Source organism: Falco biarmicus, chromosome 2, assembly GCF_023638135.1.
Source record: "Falco biarmicus isolate bFalBia1 chromosome 2, bFalBia1.pri, whole genome shotgun sequence".
Classification (NCBI taxonomy): Eukaryota; Metazoa; Chordata; class Aves; order Falconiformes; family Falconidae; genus Falco; species Falco biarmicus.
Genome location: NC_079289.1, coordinates 72880509 through 72901501, shown reverse-complemented (window position 1 = coordinate 72901501; position 20993 = coordinate 72880509). Strand labels below are relative to the sequence as shown.

Below are 20993 nucleotides of genomic sequence, written 5' to 3'. Positions count from 1 at the left end.
ATCTTTAGTGCAGCATTCTATGCATCAGTAACAACCCAAGAGTTGACTTTTTCCTCTGCAATATGCTATTGGCAAACAATGCTATTGAAAGAATCTGGTTGCTAGCAGAAGTTTCAGGTTTCCTCATCTATAAATTTGAGTGAATTTACAGGAGGAGCGAAAGGTCTGGGGAGAAAAACCAACATGCCCTGGGGTTTAACTGGGAGCTTCTTCTGCCCAGGCCTTCGTTTTCAGTCTCCCAGGGTACCGCTTGGCACTAATTGTTCAGTAGCACAACTGGTTGCTTATGTAGGAACCTGCTAGAGAAAGTTGAATGACAGGAAAGATGGATGACTTTGGACCCAGAGGATGCTTACGGGTGCAGAAGTGTGTGAACTCTGCTTTGTACACCTCAGGTTGTATGATGCTGGTGTTCAGTCTGGTCACAGATATGAGCATGCGATGCTTGCTGTATTTGGAATGAGATTTCTTATTAGTGGTTTCTCCTACCTTGTCTTTTGTTTCAGTCACAGGTTGTACAGGTAAGAGTTGCTTGCTCAGGAAGGACCTCTTTCATTGCAGAAACTTCATTAGGCTTCTCTGTGTTCTTTGTAGAAGCCTGTGTCTAGCATGCAAAACAGATTCTGAAATGGTGGGTCTGGGTACCAAAAAAGGTGAACCTGGTTTAGTAGCTATCTGGAAGCAAGAAGCCAGGCCTCAAAACACGTTTTACAATGAAGGCCACAGTTACTGCATAAAACCAAGGTTAAGAAGCGGTATCGCAGTAATATGGCTTTGGCCAGTTCAGGCTGAACTTGTCAGGATTTGAGGAATTGCTCTAATGAGAAACAGAGCATGGGTATTCTGTTCTCATTCAGTGTCTGGGTGGAAATATCTTGTTTGGTTTTTTCCCATGTAAACATAAAGCACTTACCCATTTGTTTCTCTCTTTAGCTGTGCGTTGCATTCCTTATGGAGTCCATTACTCTGTTCCCTTTGGATTCCTCTTTCTTTCAGCAAGCCAAGATTAGCAGCAAGTCACAGTTAAAGAAAATATATCATTTGGGATGGGGAGGGAGCTGAAAATGTACTAGGCTTTAACTCTTGGTGGATCCTGGATTTCGTGCAAATCAGAAGTACACAGGGCAATCCTGTCTTGTTCTTTTCCAGTAGTTTGGAAGATGATTCATATGAGGCATTCTCACTTCATCTGTTTTCCTGTGTTTAGCTGTTGGTCTGTGGCCAAAAAAAAAAAAAAAAAAATCAAACCCAAAACAGTAACAAAAGTAAAAACAAATGCAGCTGCAGACCAGCTGGTGCCATGGCTTGCAGCACAGCTAGTAAAGGGATTATATTTAATGCTGTTAGCACTTCTGAGGTTGATCTAGCACTTATGAAGTTTGCATGACCTTCATCAGTTGTGATTTTTATATGGATTTGCTGTTAAGCATGTTTCTTTTAAATGTGATAGATTTCATCAGATTTGTGCAAGTTGATCAGGCATGGTAAATTCCCTTGTTCGTCCAAGGAAGTGATAGGCTTAAGGAAAGAACATCAAATAGACCTAGAGTTAAAGGAGCCAACCAAGCAATGACTAGGAATCAAATCTGGACTATTCCAGCTCATTTATTTGGGGAGGGGGATGGGGATGAGACATCAATGAGGCTTATTTGTCAGTTTTGGACTTACTTATATATCTGTTACTGCATTAACCGTGCAATAAGCTTTCAGACTCAAGGCAACGTAGTGGTAGAGGGCTTGTTAAGGTAACTTGAGGACAATGAAGAGAGCCTAAAATTCTCTGCAGTCATTTCTGGTCTTTCTAGGGAAAGTAACTTTCTCAGTATAAGCATGTCTCTAAATAGCTTTCTTCTGCAGTCTAAGTGCAGTATTGAAGTAATTTGGCTTGTTTGGACAGGAGATTATAACATGAATGGTTGGAATGTATGATCTAGGGTTTTTTTTCTGCATGAAACAATTTAATATGTTTTTATTTTATTTTTAGGATGGCCCGGATTCTGAAAGAAGGAACAGAACAAAGCAGGAAAGTGCTTGGCTCTTCAGGCTATGGTATAGCTTTGACCATAAGTATCCTTTTGAAAACACAGCCTAGCTTCAAGGAATGAAATGTTCACTTTTTTTCCTTTCCATGTACCCATATGCCTTAAGCATTTGAGAGAGTCAGACAGGAGACAGATCAAGTATTTAACATGTTCAAGGCACAGAACTGAAGCTTCAACTTGCTGACTCACAAGACAGACATTTCTTTTCTCTAATGCACGGTATGTCACACTTGCTGGAGGAAAGAAGGCAGTCAGTTCTAGGAGCTGAAGTTCCTTCCTAAACAGTAAGACAGCCAATTAATTATTTCAGATCCTTTGATTTGTTGCATTAATCTGTTCTCATCTTCGCTGATGCTTATAGCACAAACTGGTTTTCCAGTTCATTGTACATGTCTAAGCCCCAGCTCGTTGCCCTGAAGAGCCATCTGCTTTTGTGATGAAGTCCTGTTTGGAAATCCATTGCTGACACAGGAAGTTCTGGAACTAAAAATCTACATGTCGTCCAGCTTATTCCCTTCAGTACACCCAGAACTTCCTATGGGCGTTAAAGCAGAGAGTGTCCTTGTGTGTGTGTATATGTATATATAGTCCTGTACAACCTTGCTGAAGCTGCTATTATACTATGTATATAGCTTTGCTTGAGATTCTAGGCAATTTTTATGTAGCTGTCCTGTCTTTCATGCTTGTTTTTTAAATCTAATTAGCATATTCTTAATCAGTATATCATACAGTTGCCCCTCCTTAACAGTTTACACTCACTTAGTGGAAAAAGCCATAGGTGATCCTGTGGCTATGGCAAGCTACTTATACCCCCAAATTCAAAGAAGTTTCAGTTCTCGTTTCCGAGTAGTTTCTGAGGCAGTTAAACATACTTCAATACCTGCGACAGGGCCTTAATCTTTTGCAGCTTGTATCTGAGCAGTGAGCCTTTTCACTGGGGTCTTGGCTGTTGGTTGGTGAGAGATCTCTGGCCTGACTGGAGCACAGTAGTTTCCTTCCATGCCTCGTGCATCGAGATTTCCCACCCAGGGAAGCCCAGGTATAGTGTTGAAAGCATTGGGATCCTACTAGCACTTGCCCGTTCAGGACAAGATCTTTAGTGACTGATGCTTTCAGAAGCAGTAGTGTTGGGCCAAAGCCCAGAAGGGAGTGTATGTGCTAGTTTAAATATTCATAAATGGTAGTAATTTCAGGTTAACCCTTTGAGTTGTAGTAGCTGGTGTCAAAGTGTATTGAGGCCAACTTTTTTTTATTTAAAAAAAACCCCATACTTCTGTGGTAAGAGCACGGAAGGATCTGGCCGTCGCTGATGGCTTCTTCTCTGTCTTTTTCAAGAAAGAAGCAGAGCTATCCTCTTCCCCTGCCTTTAAAAAAGGGATGTGCCGATTAGAAAAGGAGCAGTTGGCAATGCTGACTTCCCCTTGGCTGACGCTAGCATGACTGCAGTCCCCAGCAGCTGCAGCCAGGGCAGGGGGAGTGCTAGCTGAAAATTGCAGCTTAATTGGCTGTTTCACGGAAACGTAAAAGGGTGCGACAGTGCATTTGCTTTCTCAATGGTAACTAGCAATCTTTGGGGAAGGTTTCTGTGAAGTTTGTGCTAAGGAAACTGACATCCAGAGGCAGAGCTGTCTTACTCTATCTTAGAAGTAAAAGTCTGCTCCTGTTGCAAGAAGGCATTCAGATAAGCATCTGCTGGGTGGCCTTAAATTGCATGGAAGGGATCATCTTTACAATTGCCACCTCTATACCCATGGCTAAAAGTCACAATAGTTTTTGCTGATGCATTCACTTGGTTTGTGGGTAGAAAGGCAGATTGTCTCAAAATTCACTCTTTGCAAGGGAACTTGAAAAAGATGCAAGTACGATGCACTCGGCAGTGTGCTCCAACGCTGGCTATTGCCTGCAGAGCTCTGTGTGGTTGGATAACTGGGAACTTCATTCCTGTGGAACGCAGAGTTCATTTAATGTCATGGGCTGTTCCCTGGGTTCCCCCACAATTGTTAAACACAAAGAAAACTGCAACTTTGATGAAGCACCAGATGCCTTTTACTGGGTTTGTTTTATTATGACCGAGTTACTGCATGCCTGTCTGCCACAGGGCAATGTGGAGGCTGGTAGGTTAACATGAGGACGAAGTTTATTTCTCTCCAGAACTGGGTGTAGCTGCACTGTTACTGGAGGAGGGAAGGAGGAAACATAACTCTGCAGTGGCATAATCATACCATTATATATTCAAGTAAACACTCTGCTCCAGGCCCTGCTAAAGGGGAGGGATACATCTCTGCTAAAACAGCCCCTTTTTTAACCCCCTCTTCACCCTAAGCACCTTGACCTGTTGAGATGATCAGGGAAACTGATACATGCACAAATGGACTTGATTATCTCTATGCTTAGAGGACTAAAAAAGTAACTAGAATACCTGCAATATGTATTTACATTTAAAATAATTAGACTGACTTTAAAAAAAAATAATAAAACAAATAGAACCCAACCAAAAGCCTGTGGTGGTGATTTCAGACAATATTTGGAAGTCTTAGCACTCTCCTCCTGAGCTCTGTTCTTGTGCCAGTCAAGATCAGCACCTTGCTCTATAGCGGGGACACCTTTTTTGACTCCTGAGTATTTATTTCCTCAGGCATACCATCGGTCTAGAGTACTAGTACGAACAAATACGGATTTAACTGGGGGCAGACCTATGAAAAGAAGTGTAAAGGCACCTTCCTTTCCCACCCTGTGCCCCCCCAGTGCAATGTAGGCAGTATTGCTTTCCTTCCACACTGTGTTATGTGGTTCTTGCCATGCAGTTTTCCCTTTGCCTTTCTGAGGCTCTGCATGGTATGTGTGTGTGCACTGCAGAGGTGTCCGAGCCTTACCAGAGTAAGATCTGTGGTCGCATCTCTGGCTCAGTGACCAGCTAGGAGTTCAAGTGGCTGCATTGCTTTGAAGACGTTGGATGGACGGTGTTTCTTTATTTCCTTGTGTTGAGCCACATAGGTATTTCACCCAGTTATCTCTACTTTGCAACCTTGACACCGTGCTCCCATCTGCAGAGCAGAAATCCCCTTGGACCTATTAACACTAAAGCACTTGTTACCTCTGCTTGCTCCTTTCCACTCCAGAGAGCCCAAAAGCTGGAAACATTGCAACTGGTTGAAACTGTTAAGAAGAGAGTTAGCTAGTTGCCCTTGCAGAAAATGTGTGAGTAAAGAAACTGCCCTTGAAAGGATGAAGGGGGAAAAAGTTTGGGGAGGATTTTTTCATTTATATGTTTATAAATGCACATTTTTTCTAATGGATGTTTTATACACAATTATTGAGTAGCACACAGATCAAAGGCAGAACCACGTTTATGTACAATTGTCTTTATTTTCAGTAGTGGTTTTCAAGCACTGACATGTTTTCCTTAACAACTAAAGTTATTTAAAGCCAATTCTCACTCACAGTGGCCCCCCGTTAACCACGACTCTACCCAGCTGGTGTGGTCTGATAGCCCGCTGTCTGACAAGTCCCCAGGTTTATGACGTAAGTAGAATGACTTAATACTGCCGTGTTTTGATTTTTATTTATTCAACTTCAGCAAAGCAAGGGTTTTTCTTTTTAGGCAAAAGTTGGTACGTTATACACACAAGAAAGGGCTAGTTTGTCCTAGGCAGAAAAGATCAAAGATATTCTCCCTTGGTGCAACAGCTTCTATTGGTAGAAATTGGAGATGATCTTATTGTTCAATTACTACATTAACATTTAAGGACATTGGAAAATTACAGACCTAGTCAACAAACCAGTTCAGTGAATCACTTCAAAATATTCAGTCCCTTCTCAACACTTTTAGACAAGATTCTTTCCCTGTTACTTCTAAGGTTGCACTTCTTCAGAAAGCACAGGCACATTTACCCATGTCAGAAAGAAATCTGGTAGAGCTTCCTTTCATTGTTTCCACTGTGAAATTTGAGATTGTATTTCAGAAACCGTTAATGAGTTACTTATCTCAGTCTGGCAGGTTACTATACTGTCCTTACAGCCATGTCTTGCAATAATTGATGCTTCATTCTCTTATTACTCTTGCAGGATCCTGATACATGTCATTCCTATCTGTACAATGCTTCTGAAGTCTACAACTTTTTGCGTCGATAGTAAACAAAATCATAGTACTGTGTGGGATCACTCAAACTTGCAGGTTCTCTGGAATGGTCACATCTCTGCTATGTTCAAGTAGTCTTGGACTAGATGGCTCTTAATCTTTCCCTAGAGAGTTATGAATTACACTTACAACTTGGAAATACTTCTCTGCTTATCTTTCTGGAATCATTAGCATCTTTCTTTTACCTGATAGTAAAATGTCAAAGAAATTTGAAATGCCTGCTGCCTGTTTAGAGCTATTAGCAATGCAAGAAGTTGGCCTTGTTCCCGTCTTCGCAATGCCACTGGAGATCTTAACAGATCTAGGCTGGAAGGCAGCATCCATCAGACCAGTTAGCCTACTTGCGTGTTTCCCATGTGTCTGTCTATATATGATCTTATAAGATTAGTTATTCAGTAACTGAGGATCTAACCAGAATGAAGAGGCAAGCTTTGCCTTTCATTTTCTCTTAACGGTTGGTGTCTTTTTTTCCCCCTCTTTATTTCTCATTCTTAGCTACTACTACAAGTGGAAACTTTAATTGGATTGGTTCTGTGGTGCACACACCCACCCACCCCACACTTGGGGTGTTAATTTCATAGTTAAAAATGCTTATAAGGCTGTGTACTTTGTTAAGGTGTATAACATGTAACTTTCACATTGTATTCTCTCTTACTGTTCCTATTTTGGTGCATTGATGCATTAGTCTTAGGAAATAATATAATTTTGAGACATTATTTTTGTTTCTTTTCAAGATTTCTGAACTCTGCAATTGCGTTAATACTTGTTCATTCTTTGCATGGCTGGCTTTGCTACAGCACTTTGCTATACCATCTTGTAACTGGCTAAAAAGCTGTGGAATCTTTTTACCTTCTTTTAAAGTGCAGGTGAAGCAAGTGAGTGTGCCATGTCTTTGTGGGGACAGAAACTGCTGGGAATAGTTGTGCTTTTGTTAGGTATTTCCAGGAAAATTGAATGGTGCAACTGAGAGAATTAAAGACTGAAGGCTTTGAATTAAGCAACCAAAAAAAGCCTGTAAATACTCAACAGAATGTAACATAGCTGGAAAACGTGTTTCAAAAAAGTAGTAAATCCTAGATCTCATGCAGGTGCATGTCTGAGCAATTACAATATCTACACAGAAAAGAAAGAAAAAAAAGCATACAAGTATGTGGCTATACTGACTGTCTATTTGTGTATTGGTTTCAGCTTTTGTTGTTTTTTTGGGGGTGTCTTGGGTTTTTTTGTTGTTTTTTCCCCCCTCTGGCTTTATTACAACCTTATTGAGAATTCATTTTCACTTCTCTGAGTGGCAGCACATATTTTTCATCAGATGCCACGGGGTGGGTTTTAAAGTCGGAAACTCAAACAACCTAATTCGTAGTCTACCTACCCCCTATTCCTAAGTATGAGCTCATGTCCTCTAAGCTTGAATTTGCATGGCGTACATGTGAGGTTCTGAGTCACCATGCAGGAGCGAGGCACAGTTGATTTTTTTTTTTTCCCAGAGCTGTCGTCATTATTCCTTGCTGATGTTCTCCCGCTGCTTTAAGATTGTGCCACTAGGCTCACCATTAAGTGTTTCCCACCCAAACGGAATCCAGCTTGGAGCTTAAAAGCATGAAATGTTGCTGTAGTTAGCGTTTAAAATGCTGTTTTAACGTCTCCAGCATGCATCCTTAGGAGCATGAGCAGATTTTATCACAAATGAGACAGAATGCTGTGAGGTCCCTCAGGGTTATGGTCAGCATGTCAAAGCAAAGTTCAGTCTCTTGTAGGATTTTGGATTTAGGTACTTAGCCATTCTAATTTGTCACTTTAAGTAGTGAAGTTCAGACCTATGGTTTTTGAGTGAATTGAAGCTATTCCTACAGAACTGTAGGGGATTGCAGAGGCCAGTTTAGGGTTATTCTTGGAAGAATTTCAAGTTTCTAGGGATCTACTTGGATACATTTCCTGTCTTGTCTTAAAAGAATTGTTCATGCTGCATGAAGCACAGTAGGTTTATTCACCCATCCTCTTTCCTTGCAAACACAGCAAATCTGTATACTACATGGGATTGTTCATGGATGTTCTCTGGGGAAATGTATGAAATTGCCTGCTGCTTGCGGTGCTGTTCAGAAGTGAAATAAATGAGTGGAACTTGGCTTGTACAAAGCAGTGTTTGTTCACTACGTTGAGAGAAAGCTCAGTGTTTTCTCTGGAACTGATCATGTTTACATACATGTAAGTATAGCCTGGGACAAACCAGCAAAGACTGAGTTAGGATTTGCCATATAGTATGAAGTCTGTGGCCCTCTCCTTTCAGTATCGTGCTCCCAAGAGCTTTTCAGCCTTCTAGGGAAGCTCAAGTGTAGTGTGTGTTCTCACCAGTTTCTTATCTGATAGGTGGCTGCAAGGATTTGCTGTTGAATAGTATTGTGGAGACAGGAGACGCTTTGGGAGCTTTGGCCTTGGTATCGCAGTACCCTCCTGGTGTGTTGTTAAGCCCTGCCTTCCCCCCCCTTGGTGCTTCTTCAAGGGCAAACACCCTGAAAGGAACCTGTGCTAGCGCTTCTCAGCTTCTCTGACTTCTTAAAACATAACCAGTCAGCAGTCACAAACTGCCGCCTCCTTGCTAATTTTTCTGGTTTTCATCTTTATTCAGATGTCTCTTCTTCAAAACCAATATATAGAGATATCAGATTGTCTTAAGCATCCCATTATTTTGTGTACCTTTTCTAATCATCTTGGTCTTGTCCCTCAGACTTTTACTTTTTTTGCAATGGAAACCTTGTAAAGGCTGTTTCTGCCTACTATAGATGAACCCTTTAATCTCTGCCTTTTTTTCTAAGATGGTGACAGTACTTCAGTGTTTTCTCTGCAATCAAAGAAAGCAAGTGTCCTAAACGGTATTTGCTCTTTGAGAACAGTGCTCCTATCACAGTAACCCTGTCTCTAATAAGCAGTGCCAAATTTGGATGTCATGGAGGTTCTGAGATTAGCATTCATTCTAAGTAGGGCTTGTCTTGCACCCAACACTGAACTGCACCATTTCTTCCATTGGTTTTGGTAAACTCCTGACACCTTTTCCAGTCCTCGTTAGTTACATATTCTGTATCCTGTAGAGGCTTTTGCTGCTTTATTTTGGCCAGTTATCATTCTGAAATAATGACAGGAAGCTTTCCCAAGAAGTTTTATTTAGCCAGGCACTGCATTTTTCATCATGGACAGGTTAATTGGCATGTTCGATCTGAAGTGCCCTGAATTCCTGTTCTGCAACACAAGTAGGGCTTTCTAGTCGGGCTGGTCACAGGCATCCTCTCTCACATAGCCTGCACCCTCCTTCCTTTTGCTGAATTTTTTGAAAAAAAAATTGCTGAAGAAAATTATGTATTTTGAGAATGTAACCTGATTGGTGTCCAGCCTACTGCAGAGGACAGCAATACGCAAGCTTACATTTCAGCTCTTGCCGAGCAGGATGGAGCTATTTACATGGGGAGATAATTGCTTTCAGTTGCAAGAAATCAAGCTTGTAGTACTGATAGGATTTTCCTCAGATATGAGGAGGCCGCATTTTCTGACCAATTCAGCTGTTTTGTTTTTTACCAAGATCATGTTAAACAGGAATGAAACCTGGTACAGTTGCTTGCTGTTGTACTGTGCTGTTCGGGGAGATTGTTTTGTTACACTTCAGTAATTTCTAGTCTCTGACCATATATTTCATCCCATCTCTGCCAAAATAAATTCACAGGATTTCATAGGCCATTTTCTTAAAAGACTTTGAAAAGAAAACATACCAGAATTAGTTACAAAACTATGAAGCAAGTGCTTTCTTGTGTCAGTCTTTTGTACTTTTATGGCTCAGGAGTTTTCCGAAGAGTGAGGTCAAGTAATTCTCCATTTAATACCACGTAAGAGTAAGCAGATAGTTTAAAAAAATGTGATTAGTTTTTGATCTGTAACCAAAATTTGTTGAGAAAACCTTTATAAAGAACCTGGGCCTAATGAGTTCTTACCAGTTTGCATGTCTTTTACTAATGAACTTGACTAATTAGTGACAGATGCAAGTCTGACTTTGTATCTGGAGTGACTTCACTGTGCTTGGTCTCCAGTCTCTTGCCGGTACTGCCTTCTAAATTGTTACATAAAAACCAGTGTATACTGCTCATCTCTCCTATATTTCTGGTAAACTTCCAGTGCTATTAAATCCCTAGTTACTGGTTTCATAATCTAGTTCTTGGATTCAGCTCCCCCTCATCTCTCCACAGTAGCAATAGTTATACAGGGAGCGCTAAGCTGATTTGCAAACACCAGCTTCGAGGTTATTTTTAACATTCCTTAAGGTGGAATTCTACCGCTTACTGCTGCTGTATTGACATCTAGGTAAACTCTTCTGTTCGGTTACCTTCTTGGCAAAGACCAGATGTTGTGCACTGTACAAAGATTTTTATTCTTTTTTCTTTCCAGAATCAAGAACAGCTTAGAGAAGAGGATTCTGATTTTATTCTGAATGATGGTGACCTTACTGTGACATACGGTGATACAACAATAACTGCAAATGGTTCTTCTGGCCCCCATACAGCTACCACTAGCCTTGATGGCAGGAGAACAAAAAGTAATTCAGAGGAAGCACTGGAACGTGATTTGGGAGCAGCAGATCATGAAGTTACAAGCAGGGGTACCCGGCTAGTATTTCCTCTGGAAGACAACGCGTGATTACTGACTCAGTAAAAATAACTCTTCCTCTGTGGATGGATCAAGGAAGACTGCAGGCCACTGTGTCACTTGAGGTGGGGATGTTTATTTAAACAAGTTAACATGCGTAAGTGGTTTACTAGGGTCTGAAGATGTCACCTGTTTTTCTTACTCAAGATGCTGACGGTGGGGTTTTCTAAATGTCTGAAAGCAGACAAATGAGAAAACTGGTCGTTCTCCTCTTCTCAACCGCATATTGAATCCAAGTATAACTAGCACGCTGCAATTGTCTTGTTCAGCTGCAGCAGCTCTCTCTGAAGAGAGGTACATGAAAACATTGTCCATAGAACTGAGCTTGTCTTGGCTTAGCTTGGGAATGCGGAAGAAGAAATATAAACGTGATTAATAATTATGAGATAAAAAAGGATGCGTGTGTATCTGAATGTGGAGAGATCCATTGTTAACTTCTCTCTGAGGCTGAGAAACTAAAGTAAAACGGGACAGTATACATTAGGACTACAGATTCATGAATGCAAGACTATGGGGAATCTGTTACTGCAAGCTGTACTTAATGTATTTCAGGGGGAAAGGGAAAAGATTTCTTCGCTGGCCTTGTGTTTAAATAGGAAGGCAATGAGAGCTACTTGTCCCTTTAGCTTTGGGCAACTTGACTATTACTTTTAGCCTAACTTCTGGTGCCTCAAAAGGAAAACATCCAGCTTCCTGTGGTCTAAGGTGTACCTGACCCAACACAAGTCTGGAGCCAGGCTCCCTTGGGTAGAAATCACGAGGTAAATCTTTCTGGCCCTTAAGGTTCTTGAAATTGGATGAAGATAGTTGGAAACTTACCTTGGGCTGGGGAAAACAGCAGACAGGAGTGGTGGGGGCAGAGAGAGAGACAGTATTGAACTTGCGTGGAACCATGAGGTTTCATATTGCTCAGAAGAATCCATGGACTCTGCTTACAGTTCTTGTGTGTGATAAACAGCAAACATCTAATTAAACAGACAAACGAATACTACTGGCTTTACCATTTGTGACTATCCTAAAAGAAAAGTGTCCACTCTTGTTCTCTTTCACAGAGTAGATATGAAACTTCAGTGGGGCATTGCACAACAACATATAAGCTACAGAAATGATGAACTGTAGTATTATCTTAAATGTGAAGAGGGAAAAATCTTTGCCTAGTATTTAGCCCACTTAACGTAGGCTAGCTTTAACTTATTGCTAAATGCTTTTTAATTTCCAAATGAGGAGATAATCAGTGTCTTTGCCAATAGCTGAAAAACTATGCTTTGAAGAGCACTTCAGCTATTTAAAGCATGCTAAAATGTGACTTCATTCTCATGTCTCAAAAAGTTTATTTTTTTAAAGAGTTCTGTGGCCCACTAATGTGATGTAATATCAGTTTGTCTAAAAAGTGTGGTTTTCTTGCTGCCATTTCAGTTGTTCCTCTCATAAAATTGTGCGTGAGTAAATACCCACTTTGTTTTTCCTTGATATTAAATTCACCAGGCTAACTTTGGTACAAGAAGTCACTGCTGCAGAGAAACATTGCAGTCATGTTGTCGAGTGTGTTTTCTTTCAAATGTGTTTTTTCATGAGTTATCTACCTCCTTGTCTGGCCCTCCAAGGTAAATTTGTAAAGGGCGTTGATCTGTAATGAGTGTCTGCCGTTATTAAGAAAAGAGACACGAGGAAACCAGAAGCCTTTTTGTGGAAAAACTGGAAGACCAATACAGTCTGAGCTCTGTTGTTAAATGGTGAAGAGTAACAAACCCTGATGAAGATACTTGAGCAGAACTCCTTTTCAGTTCTCTTCTGCTTTCAAGGAAGACCAAGCAGATAGCAGTGATTCATGCTATATTTTTTTAGATGCTCTGGCAGTAGAAGAAGTAGTTTCCTCTTAAATTACCAAAACAATTGCATTCATTTTGGAGAAGTCTTTGGGACCTATACTGTCAATGCTGAGCGAGACTTGAGACTTCTACAACGCTTAGAGTTATTATCTCAGTCATATGAACCAAATTTGGGCTTGAGCCAGTGAAATGTACCCCAAATAAATGGACTTAATACAGTGAGGCAAGTCTCTACAGGCAGCTTGAAGCTGAAGCTTACCAAATAGCTTTGGCTGAAAAAGAGAGCCTGATGCAGGGAGAGATTTGTTGGAAGAAAGATCAGGTACAGATTCTGGAAGTGGAAATTCTGTTTAATTAGCTTCCTCAGGAAGACTGAAGTTCTTGAAAGCATCAATAAACCGTCCCAGTGCGCGTGCTTCTCTGTCTGTGTTTTTAATTCCCATGGCAAAAATATACAATTGAATAAAGTTCACCAGTAAGCCTAAAATGTGATTCTGAAAGAGCAGCCAAAATAGGCGGATCATTGGTGCAAGGTGAGGAATATAATAGCCTAACTTCACATTCAAAAATTACTTAAAATGCTTATCCAGTATGGTGAGGATAAGCCCATATACACAAGCTTATTTTTTATCCATGTATTACAACAACAAATCTTATTCCATGATTTTTATCTATTTTCCATTTTAAGTCCCCTTCCAAAATTGGACTTCACTGCCAACAAAAGGTAAGCTAAAACATCTAGAAAACTGGCATTTTTGTGCTTTGCTTGCTAGTTAATTCAGTGTATGTGAGAAATGGTCATATTTTGAGTCACCTGTACAACACTGCACATTTTGTGCGAAAGAACAAATTCTGTTAACTTGCATAGGACTACAGGCACTTTATCAGTTAAAGACGAGTACCTATGAGTAGAACCTGCGACTAAGAGCAGTACCATAGCAGCCTCACTACAAACACAGGCATAACACCAGATTTTTCAGGATGCTTTTTGTGAGAGGTATTCAAAGTGCTGCTTACACTGACCTCAGCAATAGCTCTGATACTCTGATCTCAAGTGATCAGAAAGGTGGAATGCTATGACAAGTGTTTATGCTGTACGTTACATGTCTGCTATGCAGAGGAAGGGTACAGTGTTAAGCTACTTTTTCTGATAAAGACTGAACAAGGGTAAAGTCAAGGATGCAAGGTTTTGGCGCCTTTTTTTTTTTTTTTTTTTTAATTACACTGAAGGATGAAGGAATTGCCTTTGGAAGGGACTGCAGAAATTTTAACGGGGGGTGGGGTGGGGAATCTATACTTTTTTTGGCTGAACTTCCAAAGAACCTGATCTAAATCAAGTGCATAGCAAAGGTTAAAATAATGTCTACTACTAAATGATAGCTATTATGCTTTACTCCTGGGGGAAGGAAAGACCTCGTAGTAAGAAGTCTAGCAGCCTAGCAACCTTAATAACATGAGTAGCTTACAATAACTAGGAGGCCAGGTCTTGTGATTTTAATCTTTATAATCAGACAATTTGTAGATTCGTATGGAAAGCATGGTCCTTCTTGTATAATTTCGGTTTAACTTGAATCGCAGTCTCTATTCAGAGAGCATTGGTCAGAGGAGCTGCTTTGAGTCCATTTCTGAGCAGTAAACCCCTAGAAACTAATACACTTCACATGCCTTTCAAAGAAAGGTTCAGTGTTTCTTTTAACTCTGTTTGAAGTAGCTCACAGGAATAACATGCTTGACCTCAGCCTTGGCAGACATGGTCTCTGCTTCTGCACGAGTGTGGGAATGGAATTTGAGTACTCGGAAGCCTCAGCTTCATGTGCTTTTCTTTAAGATGCAGGGGGAGGACCTTTTTTCGGGGAGAAACCAGAGAACTTACAGATGTATCAGCAGGGAGTGTTCCCCTCCAAAATACTGAACTCACAACCTGCTGAAACTTAGAGGCAAGGGGAGATAAACTGCGACCGGGAGGCACAGAGCATCCAGCAGGAAAGCAGGCGGGAAATACCCCAGACTGGCCACGTATCATCTCAGTCGTAATCAGAGCCACAGAAAGTAGGACAGGGCTGCTGAGTAGCTTGAACACATTTCTAAGAGAAAAAACAAGTAGAATAACAATTTCTAATGTCCCTATATTGAAAAAAGCTCTTCGTAAGAAGCCGCTCATGCAAATGTTATTTGCAGTGCAGGAGGAGGGCCTCGCTTCCCAAGTTTGGGGAGGAGAGTAATACTGCCCAGTGAGAAACCACAGATACTTCTTGGACTGGGATTTTTGGGAGTGCCCTTATGAAAAATAAACTCCAGTAGAAATAAGCGTGCAAAGTGAAAGAGAAGGAAAGTGTGGAGGAAATAGTGAATTACAAAGCCAGGAAATGGCTTAAACAGGCAGCTTCACTGTGGGAACAGCGTTGTAAACAATTGCTACCCCCTTAATCTTGCAGTCTTAAATGCTGAGAAGTTTTGTAGGCATCTGCATATCTGAACCTAAAATAAGGGCAATGGGATAATGCAAAAGTAAGTAAACTACCCCATCCTAAGTCATCACAAAATCAAAGGCTTTCACAGGGAAGCACTGACTTACTTCTACTCCAGGGCAAGGAAAGTAACTTTGAAGGCTTTTTAAAAGTTACCTTGTATCACTACTATGTTTTCTTGAACCTAAAAAGCCTTTAGTAATTTTGAAAGCAGTTCTAGGGTAACATTAGTCTGATAAATGTGGAGGTGCCTTACAATGTGTGCACACCTACAAACGTGTAATGTGTAATTACGGGGTGTAAATGCTTGGCCAGGCATATTTGAATCTGTGTTGCAGACTCAAATGAAATTTCATATTTTCATTTGATACTTGCCATGTATACAAGATCTTGCAATAGAAATCAAATAGTTCTCACAAAGCCATTAAATACTCAAATCAGGCAATAAAATAATCTGTCTGGTTTGGATGGTTTGTCCTCTATACCTTTATCCTATGCTACTTTCTTGATCATAATCTATTTTGCACCACCCTGCATGAACTTGCAGACCTCCAAAATGCCGTTGGGTTTGAAGCTGCATCTAGGGACTTGAAACCACTGGGAGAGACAGCTCGTAATAATTTATGCTGGAGTGAAGGGCTTCATTGGTTGCCTGCACTGTCTACATCAGGGAACTTGGTGTAGAAAGGTGTAGGGAGGGAGAGAAGCCCTGGCTTTTTGAATACCTGGTTGTGCCGGTGTGGATAAAGCCAGTGCCCCTCCCAGGTTCACGTAGTACAGAGCAAGGAAGGATTTATACTGGTGCATGCAAAGGAGCAGCAGCAATCTTTTTCCAAGGGAAATTAAAGACGTATGGCTAGGTCTAACTTTTGGTAACATAATGCTTTTTCACTTAGTTTTCTGATGCTCCTAATTTCCTGCATTTTTTTAATCTTTTGGAGCCTTAAAGCATCACATACAAACACATTGGTTACACATTTAAAAAAAAGGGGGGAAGGAACAGTCAGACTTCACTTTTGTGCCTGAGCACAACGTCAAAGCTATGCTAAATTGCTAGCTTATACAAATTCGGTTAATTAGATGGCAATAATTTGAAATACTGCAATTAAAAGTAACTTTCCCACTTTCATTCGGAAAAACACCAGATTTGCATTCCCTCAGAGAAAGTGAATGCTCAACTTAAAAGGGTTTTGCTACAATGTTAAAATACTTAACTTCGGGCTATGAGAAATAGATTGCATTTATTTCTTTAACTAGTAAAGTCTCTGGAGTTGTTATTACAGAGGCAGAGAAGTAGGTCATGCAGTTCCATATTATAACATATTTATGGATTTTGTTTCCAGATTTTTGTTTAATCAAGGAGGTTATCATCCACTGTCTGATTCTGAATTTCACTTCTAAATTGCCTAGCAGAATGTCTTGATGCTGACACAGATTAATACCAGAAAGCAGAATACCAGAAGATATTCTTCTGGATCATATCAGCTGGTTAGTAATAGTCATTGTGAAATAACAGCTTCCAGCCCGTGGGGTCACTTGAGGTAAGTTTGTCTGATTTTTAGTTTGGGATGGTTTCGTTGGTGCAGGGAAATCATAAGCCAGGATGTCCCAGATTTGTTCCCTTCCTTTAAGGGGACAGGCTGCCGTGCTTTTCCTGTGCAGTTAAAGGATGCGTGCTACAGGTTTTCTGTTTGTTTTTCCGATCTGTTCACAAAGCACAAACAAAGCATAAACAAAGCAGTGTTTAAACTGACTTCCATCAGTCTACCACTCTCATAACTCTTACCCTCTGGTCACTTAAGATACTTAAGATATGAGCACATCAATAATGTTGCAGGAGGTGTCTTAAGGTTGCTTCAAAAATAAAAACGCACCAGGTATCCAAAGCGTATCATGCTGTCTGGCTTAAGACTGCTATGGTAGATGGTCTTTTTGAAATTCTGGTAATTTCTGTCTGTCTGTTACTGAAGCACCTAAAACGTGCGTGGTATGATAGGTTTGAGCTGGGGGTGGGCCAAGCACTGTGTTGGGGCAGGCCATAAGGTATATTGAATCCTGTCCCTCCTAGGGACGGTTTTTGTCTCTTGTCTGCAAGAAATTGGGTGCTACTGCACCAAATGTCTTTCACAATGCTGAAGTAATTACTGTAAGCAGAGGTTTGTAGAACTGGAGGAATATTATCCCGTATCCCCTGATACATCCTCTTCATAGTGTTAGCTGCAGCAGCAGCTGTCTTTCCAATATTTGCAGTTTAAGCTGTGATGAGGATTTAAGGAGGACAGCAGCTCGTTGTGGTGTCGGGATTTGGCTTTTTTGGTCTTCAGCACTGTGGGCAACAATGGTGTGCAGGTGCTGTGAGCCCTCCCTTGGGAGCTCAGTACCCTAATGAGGTTAAATGGCAAGAGATGATTGTTTAACTGCAACAGTGGGTGGGGAAGAGAGAAAAGGCAAAATATTTTGTGAGCTGTCCGTGTTGTGGGGATGGTAGTAGCGGAGGAGGGGGAATAAACACCTGCTGGGCTTTCTGCCACTGGCTGGCTTGTGTACATACTTAACTAAGCACTAAATCATGTGGACAAGATACTGCAGTAATTTTATCTTTGAGCGTGCTGATTTAAGGCTTCATCCATCCATACCCTTCTCAAGAGAAGAAATGCTAGTGCTGCTTGGAGCTCCTGCTCTGTCAACAAGTTTCAGGTTAGGTATGAAGATGGTGTTACCATTCTAGGTCAGCAAAGTACTTTGTCTTTCCATTTCTTCTTGGTATTCCCTTACTTCACATAGACATTGGAGTCACGGGGAAGTAGCAGGTGCAAGGTATTGTTAGCTTTTGTGGAGTTGGTTGCTTTACATTGACTTATATAGTTAGCTGCACTAGAACAAATAATCATATTTGTCATCTGTGGTCGTCAGAAATGTCTCATCTCTTCTTATTTGATAATTAGTCGTGCAATATTTGCTGTGGCTTGATATACATATAAACTCTGTAATTCAGCTCAGAAGTGAAAAGGGCTGATACTGGCAGGTCTTCCCTCAAGGCAAAACTAGGAACTCAGCAGCCGCCTTCTTACAGTACAGAACTGATCTGGAGTTCCCTTCCTTAAAATGTAATTAATGATTCCCACGGGGGAGCATCCAACAGTTGCTGTGATATACTTTTATTTTAGGAAGGGCTGCGAGCAGCAACTAAAAGTATACATTATTACATAGAGAAATAAAATACAGATTTACATCAATATGGCTCTGATTAGAGAGGAGTTACAACTTCTAAATCTGTTCTTAGAGTGATTTTAGAATGATCACGCAGACAAAGGAGGTCTGGGTTATATACTTAATTTTACAAGATGATACGTGGAAAGTCCTTTTGCAAGAGGTCTTAGCTAATGCTGTCTTAGTCACTGTAGGAAGAGGAATATATTAGGATTAATAACTGACCATTGATTCTTAGTTCTGTTTCTTATCTTTTCACCAGTTCTCATCATGGAGAGAAGTTGCTAGCAGTGTCATGCAGAGGTTTGTGCTGCTGGATTTAGAGGAGGGAGTGAGTAGGAAAGTGAAAAATATGTGGAATATTCAGTTACTCAGGATTATGGAACTCAAGGTTGACTGTAGAATGTGAGGTAGTGTTTAGTGAGAAGCACCTCCAGCTGTGCAAGTGCAACAGCCCATAAAATAGCTGTTTTCTTGTAAGAAAGTGCTTGGAATCATTCTCATTAGTGTTCACAAGATGGCAGGAATGATTAAAAAGATTGTGTTGGGAACTGAGGAACTGAAGTCAAAATCACAAAGCTTCTGTTGCTGTAGACACCCCTGTGTCCCTGCCATCAGCATCCCATGTGGCTTTGGTCATCTTTGAAAGGACATAAAAAACCTGAAAAGGCACAGAGCAGGGCAAAAAGGTAACCAGAATTATGGTACAATTTTCATGTGATGAGTAAACACCTGGGTTGTTTCAGTTGGGTAAAAGAGACGACAAAAGAAGATCTGATAGTTCTGTAAAATTAAAAATGGTATGGCAAAGGAGAACAGGGAATGGTGATTCACTCATTACTAAAAAAAAAAAAAAAAAAAAAAAAGAGGGTACCAGCTGATGTGAAGCAGCAAAACAAAACCAAAGGCAACGTTGTTACTCTAAACAAATAGTGAAACTTGCTGTTCAAAAGTGTATCAACAGGTTCAAAAGTCAGCGTTTCTGACGAGACCAGTTGCACCGACAGCTGTTCAACACAGTCCGAACCTGGCCTCTGCCTTAGGCACTCCCTGAAACAGCTGAGGATTTGGGGGAGGACCAAGGACTTTTTCTGTTGCATGGCTTCCCCTCAGCGTGCCCTGCTAGCCTGTGTCAGGTACCATTGCTGTGAGGCTTTTCCCCTCGTACACACACAGCGAGCTAGTCTGGGTTTTGCAATAAAAGAGATGAATGCTGGAAGGAGGTGCCTTGTGTTAACCCTCTGCCATACCTGCACAGAGCCCAGGCTGGGGAGCTGGGGGTCTGGTCCAGAAGCTGCTCACTGGTACTGGCCAAAGCAGCAGCGTGCAGGTGGCTTTGCCTGTCCTCTGAGGGGGCGTGAGGCGGAGCTTGGGCAGAATGCTAATGCCAGGGTGAGATACCAGTGGGCAGTCTTATTTATCTTACATTATCTTATCATGCGTTTTACACCAAAACCACACTAGCTGCATACAAATTGAGAAATCTATTACTGTAGTGACCAGTTAGCACTGGGATTATTTTTCAGTTTAATGAAAACAGGAATTTACACCTCAGGATAAATATTTCCCTCACACCTTGTACTTCTTCCATAAGAACACTGAAGAAATGGGCACTTTTTGGTGGCTTATGAAATGGCTGGCAAGGCTTCCGCTCACAGCGTGACCATCTTTGAGCAGGGACAGTCTTTCTCTTCCCAGTGATGCAATCTGAGGGCTTTGCTGGGCTTTGCATGCGGTGAGTCACTTCTTTATTTTCTGATGGCAGTATGATCCAGAGAATCAGCAAATCTCAGCACAAAATATTAAGGTTCCGGTCAAAGGAGGTGAAACCCATCTTACACTATTTTTGTTGTTTCATTTCCTTACTAATAGCTGGAAGCAGAGCCTCTGGTTAAGAGTTGCTGCATTTTGACTGTACTTTTCCATTCTGGTCAATGATGAGGTTTTTAAAGAGATTGGAACTTGTTTTAGGAAGAAGTTCTTGATCCCTTCCAGATGGAAAATTTGAAGTGCACAGGTGCTCCCCATTTGGGAGTGTGACTTTACCAGTTCACTATCAGACCATGTATGCAAAGTGTGTGCTTGCTGACAAGGCAGTGCAAGTACTCAGCTGGCACTCAGCAAGAGCAGCCTGCCCCTGCACCGGTTTGTCCTGCAGTCAGGAAGGGAAGCTCTGCAGTGAGCCTGCAAGTGAGAAGCGTGTTGGGTTTTACGGTCATAAGTAGGTTATAGCATCTGTGGGAGGACTTGAAAGCTTGTAATCAGGTAAGTTATGAAGGTCACAATTGTTATTTAATGAGAAAGGGACTCTTCTTCAACATTACCAGCTGTTATCGTGGAGAACTGAGATCTAAGAAAATTACAGTTATTTCCTGCCTACAATGACAGAGCCCCTTTGTTTGGGAGGCCCAAGAATCGGTGCTTTTAATGCTCCTTGTTTTCCACTTTTTTTTGTTTGTTTTTGTTCAGTCCAAATAAACCATTCTTCTTTTGCTTTTGTAGTCTGTTTTCCTCAAATAGGTGGGAGCTTCCTTCTGAAAATAAGCTTTTTAAGGGTATTCGGTAAGCCATCAGTACGCTAACTGCTGAATATTTGAACTGTGTCAAACAAGGGAGGAGT

The 20993-nt window shown here is 41.1% G+C and overlaps 1 protein-coding gene across 2 annotated transcripts in view; it reads left to right on the top strand.

Moving 5' to 3' along the window:
- SLC9A7 (solute carrier family 9 member A7) overlaps positions 1 to 20867 on the top strand; it is an 81653-nt gene extending 60786 nt beyond the window's left edge. For both annotated transcript variants that reach the window (XM_056329247.1, XM_056329245.1), the window contains 3 exons: positions 1985 to 2067; positions 5459 to 5564; positions 10609 to 20867. In XM_056329247.1, the coding sequence (XP_056185222.1) occupies positions 1985 to 2067; positions 5459 to 5564; positions 10609 to 10857 (438 nt within the window). In that variant the 3' untranslated portion in view covers positions 10858 to 20867. The remainder of the gene's footprint in view (positions 1 to 1984; positions 2068 to 5458; positions 5565 to 10608) is intronic.
- Positions 20868 to 20993: the final 126 nt, after the last annotated feature.